The 17,643-nt window shown below is 31.0% G+C and overlaps 1 protein-coding gene across 1 annotated transcript in view; it reads right to left on the bottom strand.

The window, feature by feature from the left end:
- Nucleotides 1–295: 295 nt before the first annotated feature.
- The window catches only part of LOC107441105 (acetoacetyl-CoA synthetase), a 56,608-nt gene continuing 39,260 nt past the window's right edge, over nt 296–17,643 (bottom strand). The window contains exons 14-21 of the mRNA XM_016054257.4: nt 15,179–15,304; nt 13,205–13,274; nt 12,282–12,340; nt 10,956–11,025; nt 10,033–10,091; nt 7,083–7,282; nt 3,857–4,015; nt 296–471 (exon numbers count right to left, since the gene is read on the bottom strand). Coding sequence (XP_015909743.2) covers nt 3,869–4,015; nt 7,083–7,282; nt 10,033–10,091; nt 10,956–11,025; nt 12,282–12,340; nt 13,205–13,274; nt 15,179–15,304 — 731 coding nt within the window. The 3' untranslated portion in view covers nt 296–471; nt 3,857–3,868. The remainder of the gene's footprint in view (nt 472–3,856; nt 4,016–7,082; nt 7,283–10,032; nt 10,092–10,955; nt 11,026–12,281; nt 12,341–13,204; nt 13,275–15,178; nt 15,305–17,643) is intronic.

Genomic DNA, 17,643 nt, shown 5'->3' with positions numbered 1-17,643 from the left:
TTTAATAACTTTTCAGCGCTTTTCGGAAATTAAATTAATTATAAATAATTTGTAATAAAAATAACATTTAGCATATGGAGGGATCAGTGCGTGATATAAAGGAGCGTTTTGTATTAGGAAACTGAAATTTTGCACAGAGAAGAATCCAGTTTAAATCCCTGATACACAATTTTAGTTAATTTTAAAGATAAAATTCAAATGAATATAAATATATCTGCTAGAATGCGTGTCTCAAAAATTTATAATTGTTCAATGCCTGATATAAAAGAGACATACAAGCATTATTTAATAATTGTTTTTATTTGTTTTTACATTTGAAAAATACTTTATTTCATTGTAAACAATTTCTTTTTACAAGTCAAAGAAAATTAATATGAAATATTAGATTAAATCACAAATAAAGTAAGCGAAATCTTCTAACTTTTAGAAGATTAGAAGTACTGTTAGGATTCTTCGAAATAATCAAACGACCTGCAAAAATTAAGATAATGATTAATTTAAAGAAGGTGCGTCTTCAGAGTTCGATGAATGGCTAGATACAGTTGGTTGACAAAATAATAGGAACACTTCTTTACTAACTCTCAGTAACCAACCTTCCTTTTAGTAACTAATATTTTTGGAATATTTTGCAACGCCAAACTGTTGGCACAATTTGAAAGATCAAGCTTGAAGTTTTAAGAAATGGTGTCAATTTTACCCATGAAAAGTTCAAATCGCCCAAAATGAGGAAATGAAGTTAATTACTTTTTTTTAGCTTTAATATACGCAATCATGCAGGATTTTATAATTAATTAAGAATGCTTTCAGAATTATAGTGGTATTAAAAAACAAAATCAACTCTCTACTTAAAGCAGTCATTTTGTCGATGCAAATTTTGCATGGGTAAAAGGGAAAATATTTCTAAAGGCTTCAAGCATGAGCTTTAAAATAGAACCAAAGGTTTTACAATGTGAAATTTTCCAATAACATTTACTGCTAAAAGAGAAATTTTTTACATAGTGCTAATATCGAAGTCTTCGTATTATTTTGCCATCCATATGTATGTAAAAAGTAAATGAGTAAAATTTGCAGCTATATGTATTTGCATAGAGACTTGATGCCATGGCATGAGAGATGCTAACTTGCTTCACAAAGTCGGTATATTTTTTTCGAGTAGTAGAAAAGCATGTGATTACTTGGTTCATACTTGGTTTAGAAAGATTTAAAATTAGCTTGCATTCAGTTAATTTAAAAGTTTATTCAAAACGCTATTTTGAATTAAAGATAAAGAGTACAAAGTAATTTCAACTTTTTAGTGGGAAATAAAATTAAATTTTTTCTATACAAAAAATAAACTTTAATTAGTCAAATATGTATATTCCATTTTGTTTAATAACTTTTTGCCATCTTTCTGATAACTTCCTGATTTCAAGCTCATTAAGCTTTTGGTAATTGCTTCGTATTAGCAAAAAACTAAAAAGAGAGTGCAATTCCAGGTTATCGCTATTACTGAAACCTCTTAGTACTTAAAAAGTTTTGTAAACTTCGATGTAAATGATAAACCCATGGTGGAAAGAGGAGGTACTATCTCAATACCTAATTAAACTCCAACAGTTTTGTTCGTGTTGTTTAAGAACATGTAAAACCTCGCATTGCGAATTGGAACGCAATTCCTTTGAAATTTGAGACCACCATTCAGCCCCGATCTTGTACCATCAGATTGCAATTTATTTCGAAATTTACTAAACTTTTTAAATTTTAAAAATTTCAGTAATAAGAATAAGCTTAAATCGCACTTTGTTGTGTATTTTGCTGATAAGAATCATAAGTTGTATGAGTGCAAGATCCTGATGTTACCAGAAAGATGGCAAAAGGTCAACGAACAGAGTGGACTATATTTGACTGATTAAGCCTTCATTTTTATTTTTATTTTGTGTAGATAAAATTGAGCTTTATTCCACACTAAAAATGAACATAAAGTTTTGTTAAGAATTGGTTAAAACCGATACAATATTATGAATGGACCTCCTCCGGTCATATAATCTAGTGCAAAAGCGTCATTGATAGATCTTGTCCGGTCACTAAGGTTGCTATAATCTTAAAATATCTTTAAATTGGTAACAAAATTGATAAAAATGAAGCTGTTTTTATATATCAGTATCTACAGAAAAAAACAACTCAATTTAAACGTAGTGGATAAAAAAAAACCATATAATAAGGATAAAAAAATAATCCCCAAGGAATATAATACTAAACATTATTATATTACTACGAATATAGCCTTTTCAGTAACTTTGAGAAACATCAGCCACCACTTTTTGATTTTTCCAGACGGTAGATTTTATTTTATTTTATAATCGACGAGGAACTGATGACTAATGTTTGAGTTTACGACTATCAATATTCCACTCCGTAGACTAGTAATCTTGGACCCAAACCAGTAGCCAAGCATGTTCAGAGATACCCACTGCTCAGAGAACAAAATATGTTTTATTAAAAACACGGTAGAGAACTACAAACTAAAATCTGCATATTTTTGGTCAATTTTGCCGACATTTTAAAACGCTCAACACGGCTTAACTGATGCTGGATATTGGGGTTATCTCGGCGTTTGGCGCGAAGCGCCACTAACCGATTCATCGATTCTGTTTTGTCGTATTCTAGGAGGTCCTAAATATCTTTGAAGTTGTAGTATGTTGTAACAACAAGTCAAGTCCTTAAAGAAGCAAATCTTTAGTTGAAGGGAAAATCATCTTTGGAATGGGGAGATCCCCTTGAGTAGAGTTGTATGATAAAGTTAATAGTATTCTGATAGTATGCAGTCTGAGCATAAAAAGGCGGTAATTGGGCTGAAATTCGAATTATCACGGATTATATCAATATCGAACAATTTATTGAAATCTGATGTGGTGCATGTTTTTGCATCGCTGTAAAATTTTGTGGTCAATTTAGCTATAAAGCAATTGATATCATCAATGTTTAAGTCTTTTCTGAGTAATCTATTGCTAATCGCCCTTGGAGCGCCAGTCATTGTGCGTAAAAATTTACCTTCGGTTGTAGATAGCTTCTTTTTTAGGTTGTTGCTTATAGTAGTGAGGGCTGGGCAAGCATACGTAAGAATTGGTCGAATCGCTTGTATATAGATAGTTCTTTTATTTGCTAGATCAAGCTTTGAATTCTTATGCAGGAGGACTTTGAGCGCAAAAAACGCTCCTCTGGCTCTTTTGATTATGTACGGCTTAACTGATAAAAATGTCGTATCACATAAGCCTTTGAATTATTTAGAAGTGGTGATGAGTAAAAACCCTATAAATCGAATTTACTAAACCAAGAATCTTACTTTAAAAGACTACCACTCGAAAATATTTATATGCTGCCCGGAGCAAGTTGGCATCTCTGCATGTTTCTAATCCAAGCATTGGAGCAAATTAGCTTCTATGGAGGACTTTTTGATGGAACTAAAATGCATTTGCGTTACATGGTGGGAAAAGCCACGAAAACCTACTACGGTTAGACAGACGGCAAGCGGACTCAGTCGTATGATCCATCTAGGGAGTTTTCAACATTAGTTTCTTCTTTGGAAGCATGCCACTTTTAGTTCATTTTGAGTAACGATGAATCGATTTTAACAGGCTTAGAAATGCTTGCTATACTGAAGTATACAGAAGTTAGGAGACAGTAGTTAGTATACAGTAGTTAGTATACAGAGTTAGGGAGAAAAAAGAAGTTTTATTTTCATTCGCCGGAATTGTTTCATAGAGTTCAAGTTGTATAAGTTGTCTAGTTTTAAATATAATTCAAATTTCAAGTTGTGCTATGTCGTAATATTTCTTTAAGAAAAAACTTTATAAAATAAACAAATCTAAAATAAAAATACCTGAAAGGGAGACTAATTCTCACTGTAGCTTAGAATTTCGGGAATGTCACAGTATTGAGGTAAGCATTCGGGATTTCTAATGTTTGAAATATCCGGAATTATATTGGTTGAGATGATTTTCTTCACTATGCTTTCCATTTTCTTGCCGTTTACGTTGTACTAGTAAAATGAAAAAAAAAATTAAATAAAAAATAAAGGAAAATTTCTATTATTATTAATAATAATAATAATTTAATTTAAATATATTTGAGTTATGCGATATTAATAAGTTACAATTTGGTTTTCTGTTTTTTTGATTAGTCCATTTGTCGCCAAAATTCTTAGATTCTTTCGTGTACTTACTTAAGTTGCTAACTTAATTATTTCATTTTTTAAATTTTTATCGGTAAGTAAAGACAGTGTCCTACAAAATATATTAATAGCAAAAATGCATAGTTATATTGAACTCCTCTATAATGAACTTGGGATACAGAGAATATTCGGTTATACTTTTTAGTATGGTCCCCTCTGAATTTTTATTTAACTAACTTACTTTAGACGCTTATAATAAACAGCTGAAAAATTGGTAGTTTGTTTATTCTCCTCAGTTTTTATATATTTTTTCAACTTTAAATTTACAAAATGTACGATTGCAAATGACAAAACGGAAAGAAAGTGCATTTCTTTCCAGGAGGTCAAATCTTACTCTTGCATGCTTTTCGATTTTATACAAAAGCGAACAAATTGTAAAATAAAATACATCCCTCTTCTTACAAGGACGAAACGGTAAAGAAATTTGAAAGATTCTGATTTTTTTTCCCTCGAGAAAATGATGACAAGAAAATACTGGATTCTTTATTAATTGAAAATACGAAAATTGGTAAACTCTTCTTAAAAATCGAAATGCGGTCAATTAAAAAATACTAATTTCTTCCATAGAATGTTAAGCTAAAGTAATTAATTTTACTTTTTCATTTGTTGCATATTTCATAAGCAAATAATTCGTAAACAGATTATGTATTTTTGTAATCTTTATTTTCAGCAATGTTATTGTCATACGCTAAAAAATAATTTTCAAAGAATTTTGATATAGAGAACTATTCTTTAACCCTTTCAAAGCGGCGAAAAATCAGCAGGGGTGAAAGCGAGACGGAAAAGAGGAAAGGCTGGTAGTAAAACCATTTCAGTTATAGCTAGTTTTGGGGAGGAGTTTACTTATTCTTTTTTTAAATTTTTCAACAATATCTACTTCATCTTGGAAAAGAAGCAGTTTTATATATATGCCAGAATTATAAAAGAAATCTTGATAGTTACAGATATTTCATTTTTTTCGAAAAAAATGCTGGAATGAAATGCTTTACGTACCAGGTTTTTCTCTTTTCCGTCTTGTTAAATAAGGGCTTTCACCCATTGACTGTGACAGCACATGTCCCGTCCGGTGCGAAAGGGTTAAAGCGGACTTATTACTGGCTCCACAAGCGTTCTCCCTAGGGTTTGATTATATTTCCATCTAAAATTGTGCACCTGCGATATTTTGTTTTGAAACTTAAGTGGTAGTCGTATTAGAAATAAACTGAATAGCCTCAGCATTTATTGTCTAACACTTTTTTCAAAAGGGTACTTTTATCGAGCATCATTGGTGTCGACTACAGTCGGAAGCAATTTATTAATTTATTGATATATATTTTTTTTTATTGTTGTATGAGATTTTCGAGCAGATCTTATAAATTTTAAATCTGCTATTGTTTTTTTCTCTAAAAGCTACAGTTTTTACGCAATTCAATAATATATTCCTTACCTGGATTTTTTTAAAATTCACTCGAGTGAATACAGAGAGCTCCTCCTCCCACGTCTCTTGTACGTAGGGAGTGGTAGGAAGACGGCAAGATTGATTTCATTTTATAATGCGATAAAAGAATTTTTTTTCTCGTCTTGGGTGTTTTTTTTTAATGTATGTATGAATGCAACAAAAAATGTGTTCCCCAGTGTAATAGTATAGCGATTTTTTATGGCACTCTGATAAGAATTAGTGCTATTCTCCATTATTTTTTTTCTTCTTTTCAGTATATATATATATTTTTTCTTATTTCAATAACCATTGATTTCAAATTATTCAGTTTCATAGAGGCACATTTTAAAAGCATAACTATATACAAAATAAAAATGCGGTTTCAGATTGCTTCAGAAATACTAATTTGGTGACGTAGTCAGCTCATACTACCACCTTCACATTAATCGTTTAGTTTTTGATATAATAAATAATTACTAATTATTGAGAAAAGGGCAATGAACTCCTTTTTTTTAATATTGTGAGCTATAAGCAGCAAACATCAATGATGTTACCTTTAAAATGTTAACAAAAAAAATAAACAAAACAATCTATAGTTTAATTTCAAACAATGATTAAAATGCTAAGTCAATCAGAAAATTCCATTTTTCAAATTTTCCCGAACGATCTAATTTAAATTTTTAAACGAATTTTAGGATCGAGGACTAAAATTAGCCCTTTCACCCACTGTCCAAATTTCAGGACGCTAGCGCAAAACTGTTATTGAGTAATAAGAAATATACACCTAGATAGACACACAAACTCTTTACTTTAATTTTATTAGATCTAAACATTTAGATTTAGTTCTGAAGTAAGAATGTAATTCTTTTTTTAAAAATTCAAACGATAGGTACCTTCATAGTTTTAAAATGTCGCAGTCACCTAATTTCGAATCAAAATATACAGATCTAATAAATTATCCTACTCTCCAACAATCCTACTCTCCTTTTGCTATCTATTTTCTTTTCAGTGAAAGTGGGCTAAAGCCGTAAATGATAAAATAAATAGAATTATTAGAATACTTTCATCAGAACTTAAGAACATCGTCTGCTAATTTAACTTTTAATGTATCTGCTTAAATTATTTATGTGTTGTGGTAAGCAAAGTTCTTTTACCTCTTATTTAAGATGACCAACGTCCTCGAAAAATTAAAAAGCTGGTTGCAAAAATTCTACAAAAAGTTATAAAATAATAATAATAATTCAAGAACTTTTCTCTTTTTCCTTTTTTAAAAAAAATTCCTGAGAGGGATCAATGTTCAAGGAATAATAATTTGAAAAGATATAGTAGTTAGTTTTCAAATATTCAAATAGAAATTTTACTACTAGTTTTTTAGTTTCTCGAGGACTCTGGTCAGTCTATAGTTACGTGATGAGTATCTACGTTGTAATAAAGGCAAACACGAGTATTAATACTTACTGGTATATCAGTTACCGGAATAATAACTTTAGGCACTATATCCATCCAAAGCTCTTCTCTAATTTTACTGGTAACCTTTCGTTTTAGGCCTGCAGTAAAAATCTGTCCACATTTTAATTTTAGAAAAAGAACAGCTCGATCATCATCATCCCGTTTTTGAGGCACGCACAGATAATCTTCCAGCTCTTCCATATCTTGAACTACAATGAATAAAGAACGTTATAACTTTTTGCTGAAGAATTTTTTTTTGTAGTAGTAAACTTTATTCAGTAGCGATTAAAGTAGGACGATTTTTATTCCCGTTTTCGACAAAGCATAAAATCATCACCTTATTATTATTATCGGGATTCTCATAAAACTATTTTAGATGTTTTTATACTGTGGGAGTTAAAATTATATTAAATCAAATTTAAAAAAAAGAAAAAAGAACAACTTAAAAGGTGGAAAATACGATATGGTGTATAATATGGCCATATTTCAATTTAATAGATTAATTTTAAATAATGTTAAAATTTTTCTTGCTAAAGCGATATATTTTAATGAAAGTTCATTAGTAGAATTTAGTCTTTAAAGCATTGCTACATTTAGCATTCAAATGATTATTATATTGATTACACAAGTCGAAACCAACACGAATATATATATATATATATATATATATATATATATATATATATATATATATATATATATATATATATATATATATATATATATATATATATATATATATATATATATATATATATATAAATATATATATCATGATTAGGACTGGGCGATATTAGAAATTATATATCGTGATGCATCGTCAGTTTTGCATCGCGATATAGCGATGTATCGTGATATAGTATTTTTGAATTTCATTTACTTGTCATTTCATTTACTTGTACTTTCATTTACACAGAAAGTCAGATTTCTATCAAAACTTCATACTCAGATTGATTTAAATAAATTTATAAATTTGAAGATATATATGTTTTGATTAAGAAAGATATTAAATAAATAGACTACAATGTACAAATCTTACTTAAAATATTTATTGAAATGTTTGTTTAGAAATTCATAATACGCGTAAAACAAAGTGTTAAAAACTTTTTTTAAAGCGTTTTTTACAAATTAATATTTTCTTGTACTATTATGCATAAATAATTACATAATTATTAAGTTCGATCGTAATGTTCAATTTCTAAATGAAACGTTAAAAATTATTTGTATGTTTAAAACAAAGTGCTAAATAAATTTTAGAAAAAAAAAACGTTTTTGAAACATTATTTTTAATTATTATCATTTCAGTTATTATAGTTCTATTATAGTTCATTTACGTCACACTAGAGCTGCACAATGGGCTATTGGCGACGTCTGGGAAACATCCCTGAGGATGATCCGAAGACATGCCATCACAATTTTGATCCTCTGCAGATGGGATGGCACCCCCGCTTCGGTAGCTCGACGACCTGCACGCGAAGTCGAGCACTTTACGGTAGGACAGTTTAACGAGGACCAATACCGCACACCCTCGGTGCCTACGCAGACTGATCCAAGTGGTCACTCACCCGCACACTAACCGCAGCCAGTGACGCTTGACTTCGGTGATCTGCATGGAACCGTGTCTTAACGATCAGTTCACTGCGGGACCTTATCATTTCAGATAAATAATTAAATTAAATTAAATAATGACCGAATTATGAACGAAAAACAAAGTAAGATTTAATTTCTTAAAAATAAAAAAATTGTGATATTCGATAATATATTTAGCTAATTAACAAATAATATGAAAAGAATATTTTTAAAAAAAAATTATTATACTCTCTAATAAAACGAAGTGCTAAATGATTTAAAAAAAAAAGAATAAAATATGCAAACCTTTCAAATTTTTTTGTATAAACAAAGTTAATTGACTTATGTCCAAATCCAAATGACAAAAATAAATTTTGTTTTAACTTTATTTCTAAAAATAAAAACAACAAGATTTATAAATTTAAAATCAGTAATAAAAACTCATTAAATTATTAGAAGTTTCATCCAAAAATTTTTAATAATTTAAAAGAAAGTAAAAAAAATAACCTAACAAATACAATTCTTTATGGGAGCCTAAATTAGATTGCCGATAATTTTCACATTTAAAAATAAAAAGAAGTTTTTTTTTAAAAAAAACTTATCTAATTAATGAAGAAACTCTTCTTTATATATTCTTTTCAATAATAGATTGCCTTCAGAACAAGGTAACATCGGCGATCACGAAGTTAGTCCACTGAAAATAATCTACAAGTAAAATCGCGACAACGAAAAAAAAAGCTAAGAGGTGCGAAAAGGAACATGCGATTACGATATGTGTTCTCAAAACTCTGATTCTGATTCTACAGCTCACCAATCAAGGCCATTTCAACATAACGAAACGAACATCATTTTCCACAGCGCGAGTCGACATCGGAACGTAAGAGAAGAGTCTTATATCGCTATATCGCTCTTATATCCTTGCGTGTCTTATATCGCTATATCGTTTTGCGCTTACTCGACGGCTTAAATCAGATTTCTGATGTATCGCCTTGAATGAAAGTCGCTGTATCGTCTTGCCGATATATGCGTTAAATCGATATGTCTCGATACATCGATTTATAGCCCAGTCCTAATCATGATCATGCAATGATATGAGAGATCGCGCATTCTAACTTATTTGGTTATTTGATAAGACAGTGTTTTTTTTTTTTTTTTTTTAAATTGATTTCATCTAAATTTGGTGTGTTGGTTTTGACCTACGTTATCAATATACAAAAGCCTTGCTCGGTAAGGAACACACACGTTTTATAGTCAGCATTTGTTCAGATTTTCGACAGAGTGGAGGCAAATATTTACGTATAAGCTATTTAAATAATCAACTTCGCTGTAACACAAAATGAAAAGATGACTAGTTGTCCATTAATTAATGCAACTTTTCATTGGTACTCACTTGCAAAGTAAATGTCGTTGGGTAAAAATCGCTCTCCATTTTGAGTAATTGTATCGTCGCTGAAAAAGAACAAATAATAGACATTTATGTTTTTGTGTGGTCAATGTCAACTGTTAAGATTTTATTAGAACAATTATCAAGGATATTTAAGGTAGTAAGAAAAGTATTAAATATATATATTCTATTAACTTAACCCATTTACGCCCAAGTCTTAATATTGCAACGATGTGATATTGCCATTATAGAAAAAATGGAAGTATATTACCAGAGATACAAATTGCTCCAGATTCGGCAGTTCATTTTAAGAAACAGTAGAGAGATACAAACTAAAATTTGCAAATATTCGGTTAATTTTGCCAATTTTTAAAAAGGCTTAAAGCGACTTAACTTTAGCAAAACAGGCCTGCCTACTACTACGCTTTTCGTAAAATATTTAATAGATTCAAAAAATTTTAAAAACAAAAGCTTTCAGAAATGTTGCTAAATCGCAATTTTTCAATTGATTACTTTTAAATATCGATGTAACTATCTTCTTATTGTCAAGGGTGAAAAGTTATTCTAGATATCATAATACAGGTCTCCCGCTGTCCTTGAAAAGTTTTACTAGTGGTAGTAAATTTAAGTTAATGCTAGAAGTTATTTCTTATTTTCAGATACCACTTTATCTCTAAGTGGTATAAAAATTTAAATTTTCATGCATATATACATTATTTGGAAAGCATTTTTTAGTGGTGGTTACTCAGAAATTGAATTTTCGACATTTGTTTTATTTTCGTTACCTTTTTTAAAAATTTTCAAACCCAACCCCGCGGGAATCCTGTAATAGATGGGTGAGCGAAGCGATCACGAAGCAGAGCCCCCTAGAGTAGAAATAAGCAATTTCTCACATCAAAAATGCTGTTCTGGAGAAAAATGAAAGTTACCTTCTCCCGTGGAATGTTATGCCTCTTGTCTTAGGATTGATCCAACATTCATCATTTTGGCACCAAACACCTGACAAAAAAGTATTTATTTCAGAACAAAAACGAAGATTTTATTAATTTCCTATTTTTGTATTTAACTCTTTTTAAATAAATTCTTCAAAAAAATTATTAAATTAAAAATTAGTATAGCTTTGATATTGATCTAAGCATATGAAACCAGTGTTACTAACATTCCTTTCTTGAAATAGAAGTTTGAACCTTTTTGGAACAGTAACCACCGTAAAATGAGTTAAAAATCAAAGAAAAATATAATTTAACCTTTACCTGGTTCTATTAACGTTATGTCTTGGACAAAATTAGTTAATAAGTATAACATCTAATCAGTTCATAAGCCGATGGGATGCTTAAAGAGTTCAACAATCTCGACACCAACACCGAAATGGAGAAGACCTTTCTGATGCCCATCGATTTGAAGATCTTACACTAAATTAAGCATATAATTTAGGGCTACACCAGCAAATTAAAGACAATGAAATATAAAATTAATGAAGAAACTCTTCTTTATATATTCTTTTCAATAATAGATTGCCTTCAGAACAAGGTAACATCGGCGATCACGAAGTTAGTCCACTGAAAATAATCTACAAGTAAAATCGCGACAACGAAAAAAAAAGCTAAGAGGTGCGAAAAGGAACATGCGATTACGATATGTGTTCTCAAAACTCTGATTCTGATTCTACAGCTCACCAATCAAGGCCATTTCAACATAACGAAACGAACATCATTTTCCACAGCGCGAGTCGACATCGGAACGTAAGAGAAGAGTCTTATATCGCTATATCGCTCTTATATCCTTGCGTGTCTTATATCGCTATATCGTTTTGCGCTTACTCGACGGCTTAAATCAGATTTCTGATGTATCGCCTTGAATGAAAGTCGCTGTATCGTCTTGCCGATATATGCGTTAAATCGATATGTCTCGATACATCGATTTATAGCCCAGTCCTAATCATGATCATGCAATGATATGAGAGATCGCGCATTCTAACTTATTTGGTTATTTGATAAGACAGTGTTTTTTTTTTTTTTTTTTTAAATTGATTTCATCTAAATTTGGTGTGTTGGTTTTGACCTACGTTATCAATATACAAAAGCCTTGCTCGGTAAGGAACACACACGTTTTATAGTCAGCATTTGTTCAGATTTTCGACAGAGTGGAGGCAAATATTTACGTATAAGCTATTTAAATAATCAACTTCGCTGTAACACAAAATGAAAAGATGACTAGTTGTCCATTAATTAATGCAACTTTTCATTGGTACTCACTTGCAAAGTAAATGTCGTTGGGTAAAAATCGCTCTCCATTTTGAGTAATTGTATCGTCGCTGAAAAAGAACAAATAATAGACATTTATGTTTTTGTGTGGTCAATGTCAACTGTTAAGATTTTATTAGAACAATTATCAAGGATATTTAAGGTAGTAAGAAAAGTATTAAATATATATATTCTATTAACTTAACCCATTTACGCCCAAGTCTTAATATTGCAACGATGTGATATTGCCATTATAGAAAAAATGGAAGTATATTACCAGAGATACAAATTGCTCCAGATTCGGCAGTTCATTTTAAGAAACAGTAGAGAGATACAAACTAAAATTTGCAAATATTCGGTTAATTTTGCCAATTTTTAAAAAGGCTTAAAGCGACTTAACTTTAGCAAAACAGGCCTGCCTACTACTACGCTTTTCGTAAAATATTTAATAGATTCAAAAAATTTTAAAAACAAAAGCTTTCAGAAATGTTGCTAAATCGCAATTTTTCAATTGATTACTTTTAAATATCGATGTAACTATCTTCTTATTGTCAAGGGTGAAAAGTTATTCTAGATATCATAATACAGGTCTCCCGCTGTCCTTGAAAAGTTTTACTAGTGGTAGTAAATTTAAGTTAATGCTAGAAGTTATTTCTTATTTTCAGATACCACTTTATCTCTAAGTGGTATAAAAATTTAAATTTTCATGCATATATACATTATTTGGAAAGCATTTTTTAGTGGTGGTTACTCAGAAATTGAATTTTCGACATTTGTTTTATTTTCGTTACCTTTTTTAAAAATTTTCAAACCCAACCCCGCGGGAATCCTGTAATAGATGGGTGAGCGAAGCGATCACGAAGCAGAGCCCCCTAGAGTAGAAATAAGCAATTTCTCACATCAAAAATGCTGTTCTGGAGAAAAATGAAAGTTACCTTCTCCCGTGGAATGTTATGCCTCTTGTCTTAGGATTGATCCAACATTCATCATTTTGGCACCAAACACCTGACAAAAAAGTATTTATTTCAGAACAAAAACGAAGATTTTATTAATTTCCTATTTTTGTATTTAACTCTTTTTAAATAAATTCTTCAAAAAAATTATTAAATTAAAAATTAGTATAGCTTTGATATTGATCTAAGCATATGAAACCAGTGTTACTAACATTCCTTTCTTGAAATAGAAGTTTGAACCTTTTTGGAACAGTAACCACCGTAAAATGAGTTAAAAATCAAAGAAAAATATAATTTAACCTTTACCTGGTTCTATTAACGTTATGTCTTGGACAAAATTAGTTAATAAGTATAACATCTAATCAGTTCATAAGCCGATGGGATGCTTAAAGAGTTCAACAATCTCGACACCAACACCGAAATGGAGAAGACCTTTCTGATGCCCATCGATTTGAAGATCTTACACTAAATTAAGCATATAATTTAGGGCTACACCAGCAAATTAAAGACAATGAAATATAATATTAGAAGTAACACTGTTAAGAAGATATTCTTAAGCGGCAACCAAAAAGATACCTGATCACAAAGCTCCATCACAAAATTTAATAGATGGATGGGGTAAGTGGCCAATTCCCAATTGATACTAGGACTAGGAAAAGGTTAATAAAATTTGGTTAGGTAAAAATACACGAAGCTATTCGGGGTATATAAAGTTATTTGAATATTAGGTATCGAAGAGCAAATAAGTTTTAAGAATAAATATATTTAAATACATATTATACATCAAGCTTGCTTGAAATCAGGCGATTTCTTAAGGTAATGGAATATTTTAAAGACTTGAATACCATCTTAATTTTAGGACTTCATTTGGCTTGTTTTAATAACTATATATATATATATATACATATATAATTTAAAAATACACCTTGGAAAGCTATAGGGATAAGTAGAAACAATTCGTTTCTTCGCTCTTTCTGAACTGCTTTTTAAAAATTTTACCGGTTGTGGCTACCTTAAATATTTAGTTTAAAATGATAGGATTGATTCGAGTTAAAAGTAATATATTTTTTTTTTTTAGATTTTTCTTGAAATAACTTTAAGATTAAAAATGAATAATTACCACGCTGGGAGTATTGCTTATTATCGTAGCATTTGAGCAATAATATATAATCATTTATCGCATACGTGGTAACATTTCGAGCATGTTGCTTTCTCCAGTTATTTTACAGTTGTTTTCTCCATTTTTCATTCCTGATTCGAACTTCACCGAGTTAGGTTTAAATGCGACCGAGTTGGGAGTCATGACTTCAAGACGCTTTGGGCGCGGCGGAAAGCTAATGTTCACCCGCGATACGCAAGATAAAGCTCAAGAGCCTCCTGCTGAAGACATCGTCCCTGAGGATAAAGAGTGCAGCTCTACTAAGGCTCTTGAAGAGCTCTACCTTTATTTCCGGCTGCAAAGAGAATCCATTAAAGATAAGTTCTCAGACCCTAAAATCATCAAAGAGGAAATCAACCTAACTAACGGAATTCTCGACACCTACGCTAAGATGCTGGCCGAACTAAAGGATAGACCCATTCCTGATAATTCTAATGATCTCAAGCCTATGGACAATCATCAGTCTGACCCAGAGCCCTTGGAAAAATCATCTACTGAGAACAAGAGGAGGAAGAATCAAACCAATCTATCTTAATGTTATTCACTTGCGGTTTTTCTGATTTAAAACAGTTCACTGCGATTGGGCTTTTGAGAAGCGTAGTGACCAGCATCTGTGCTCTAATCTAAATTGGGGGAACGTAGTGTACGTATGAGCTACAATTGTCTGAGGACCATCAACAAAAATGAATCCTAAGCCGCAGGTAATGTAGCCTATCAATTAAACAATTGCTAATTGTAGTGGTTGTAGAAATTCGTGCAATGTTAACAACAAGAAGCGAAGAACAAAAACTGTTTACCAGGATATTTGGAGAGGTAGCTTTCAGTCAAAATTTTGTTGTTTTCATCCATCCACAACCCTTCAGGCAATGATGGTGTAGGTGTTGCTATCACTAACTCTCCTCTTTCTCCGATAACAGGCTTACCTTCAAATAAACAGTGTACAAAAATACATTGTTTTATGTTAGACGAATAATTCTAAATTAAGAAGTACTATTTTTTTTTTACAATTCTTTAATTTTCGCGATTTTATGGCATAAAATCTTGATCTGTTACCAAGACCAGTCCCACAAACTTACTTTGCTCAGTCAGAGTTCCGTTTTTTTTAAAAATTTGTTTACATGGCAGTGAGAACTCGCTTCTGCGGCTGTAGAACGCAGATTATCAAACTGTGTTTACAATTGAAGGTGCCAAGGTAAACTCACAAAATTCTTTAAAAATTTTCTAAGTCATAGATTTTGTGCAGCAAAGTAATGCAAAAACAAAAGTGATAAAAAAATTCATGAAAAAAGCACTTAAAATTGCAATATCTTTCGAACAAATTGGATGTTGTTGTTGTTCATTTACGTCGCACTAGAGCTGCACAATGGGCTATTAGCGACGGTCTGGGAAACATCCCATAGGAGGATCCGAAGACATGCCATCACAATTTTGATCCTCTGCAGAGGGGATGGCACCCCCGCTTCAGTAGCCCGACGACCTGCACGCAAAGTCGAGCAGGTAAAAAAAAGCGATTGGAATTTCGAAAAGAAATTGCTCTGTGTTAAGTTCTTAAATAAATATGCATACCCTTTCTGCGTATCAAATTTCAACTCTGAAGTTGCATTCCTGTGGCCTGTAGAGCGGCCCTCATGATATTATTTTTTTTCTAACAGTTTAACAATAAATAATTTTCGAACTAATAAATTCCCTTTCCTCTGTGCACCCTGTACAATTTTTTACCCACCTTTCTAGTTCCAAGTTTCTAAGTCTTATAGTTTTTGGGCAGCAAAACAAAATGTAATGTTAAGTGACCCAAAAAAGCCTTGGAGGTTTTCGATTTTTTAATAAAGTGAAATATATTTACGTTATATCTAGTTTTGCGTCTTAATTTTTTACTCTCTTCCAACAGTTTCATTTTTACTCAAATTTTATAAATATGTTTATATACTTGAGATCGAATTTCAGAAATTGACTTCTTTTTAAGTAAATTATGCGAAATTAGATTTTTCCCTTTTTTTTTTCTTTTCTTCCACCGCGTGATTACACCCGTTTCTGATGAATTTGCAAAGAGAAAGTGTATGTTGTTACACTTGGCAGTAATTAATATGGAGGAAGAAAAATTTGCAAACGCCGAATGAAATTGATAAGTTTGATAATTTCGACAAAATAACAATAATGCAAAATTTTAGGAACAAGGTCAAGTACCACATTAAAAAGAGTGTGATTTGCTAGTTTTTGGAAAAAGATAAAATATTGGTACTAAGAACCTTTCATTTCTATAATTGTTTTAACTCTTTGCACTCCGAGTAGTTTTAAATGCTGTTTGAACTAATGCTAGCACTAAATCATTTAAAATACAATGACAATGTCGAAATTTGGATATGAAGTACCTAGCCCACCGGGCAATCTGCTCCGTCATCGAAAATATATAAATTAAGGGGAGAGGGGGGTGGGGAGTTTGCGTATGCAATAGAACTTAATGAGATTAAATTAATACTCTAAAAAGTTATATGCAGAATATATCTAGAGTAATATAAGAACTAAATACAATATTTACAATTTTTACTAGGTATCTGAAAATAAGATTATATATACATATATAAATTAAAGTATGCATTAATTAACATTTTTACGTTTATCCCTTTAACTGACTCGTGGGAATGACTTTTTCCCTGGACATATTTAACATTTAACAGACCAATTATAATTAATAAGATTTCCCTTATTCCCTAAAACGAAACATTTTACAAATTTACTTTTCAAAATTTTCAATAGCTTTTATTGAGGAGTGTAGCGATTTGTGTCACTTGGATGATTTTTCTTTCTCTAAGAATTATTAAATAAATATTCCCTGCCTAAGACCTATTTTTTTTCTCCCTCTCGGTAACGACGTTATATATATATCGTCGGATATGGATGATTGTTATAATTGAACAAAATTACTTTTAAAAAAATAATTGTTGATTTTTTTTTTTAATAAATATTACTATTAGATACATTATGACTGCAATAATATCACATAATAAAAGGATGCTCGCTTATTGGGAGGGGGAGATGCATTATTCTAATATGAAGAAAATGTGTGTAAAAATTAATTAGCGGTCGGACCGAGGGGTGAAACGACGCCCCCCCTCCCCGTCCTAAACGCCTAGAATTCAAAATTAAAAGTTATTGTATTGTTCCTAACAACAGACAGTTAGGGGCATGGTAATAGATCCAGCGTTGGCGATTTATAGAGATATAAAATCGCCAAAAACAAAGCCAACCCCGCATAATTAGTATT

This window comes from Parasteatoda tepidariorum, chromosome 4 (genome assembly GCF_982258835.1).
Source record: "Parasteatoda tepidariorum strain Cologne lab strain chromosome 4, Ptep-v5.0, whole genome shotgun sequence".
In the NCBI taxonomy this organism is placed as follows: domain Eukaryota; kingdom Metazoa; phylum Arthropoda; class Arachnida; order Araneae; family Theridiidae; genus Parasteatoda; species Parasteatoda tepidariorum.
Note: the sequence above shows the minus strand (reverse complement) of the source record. Positions and strands in the feature narration are given on the sequence as shown.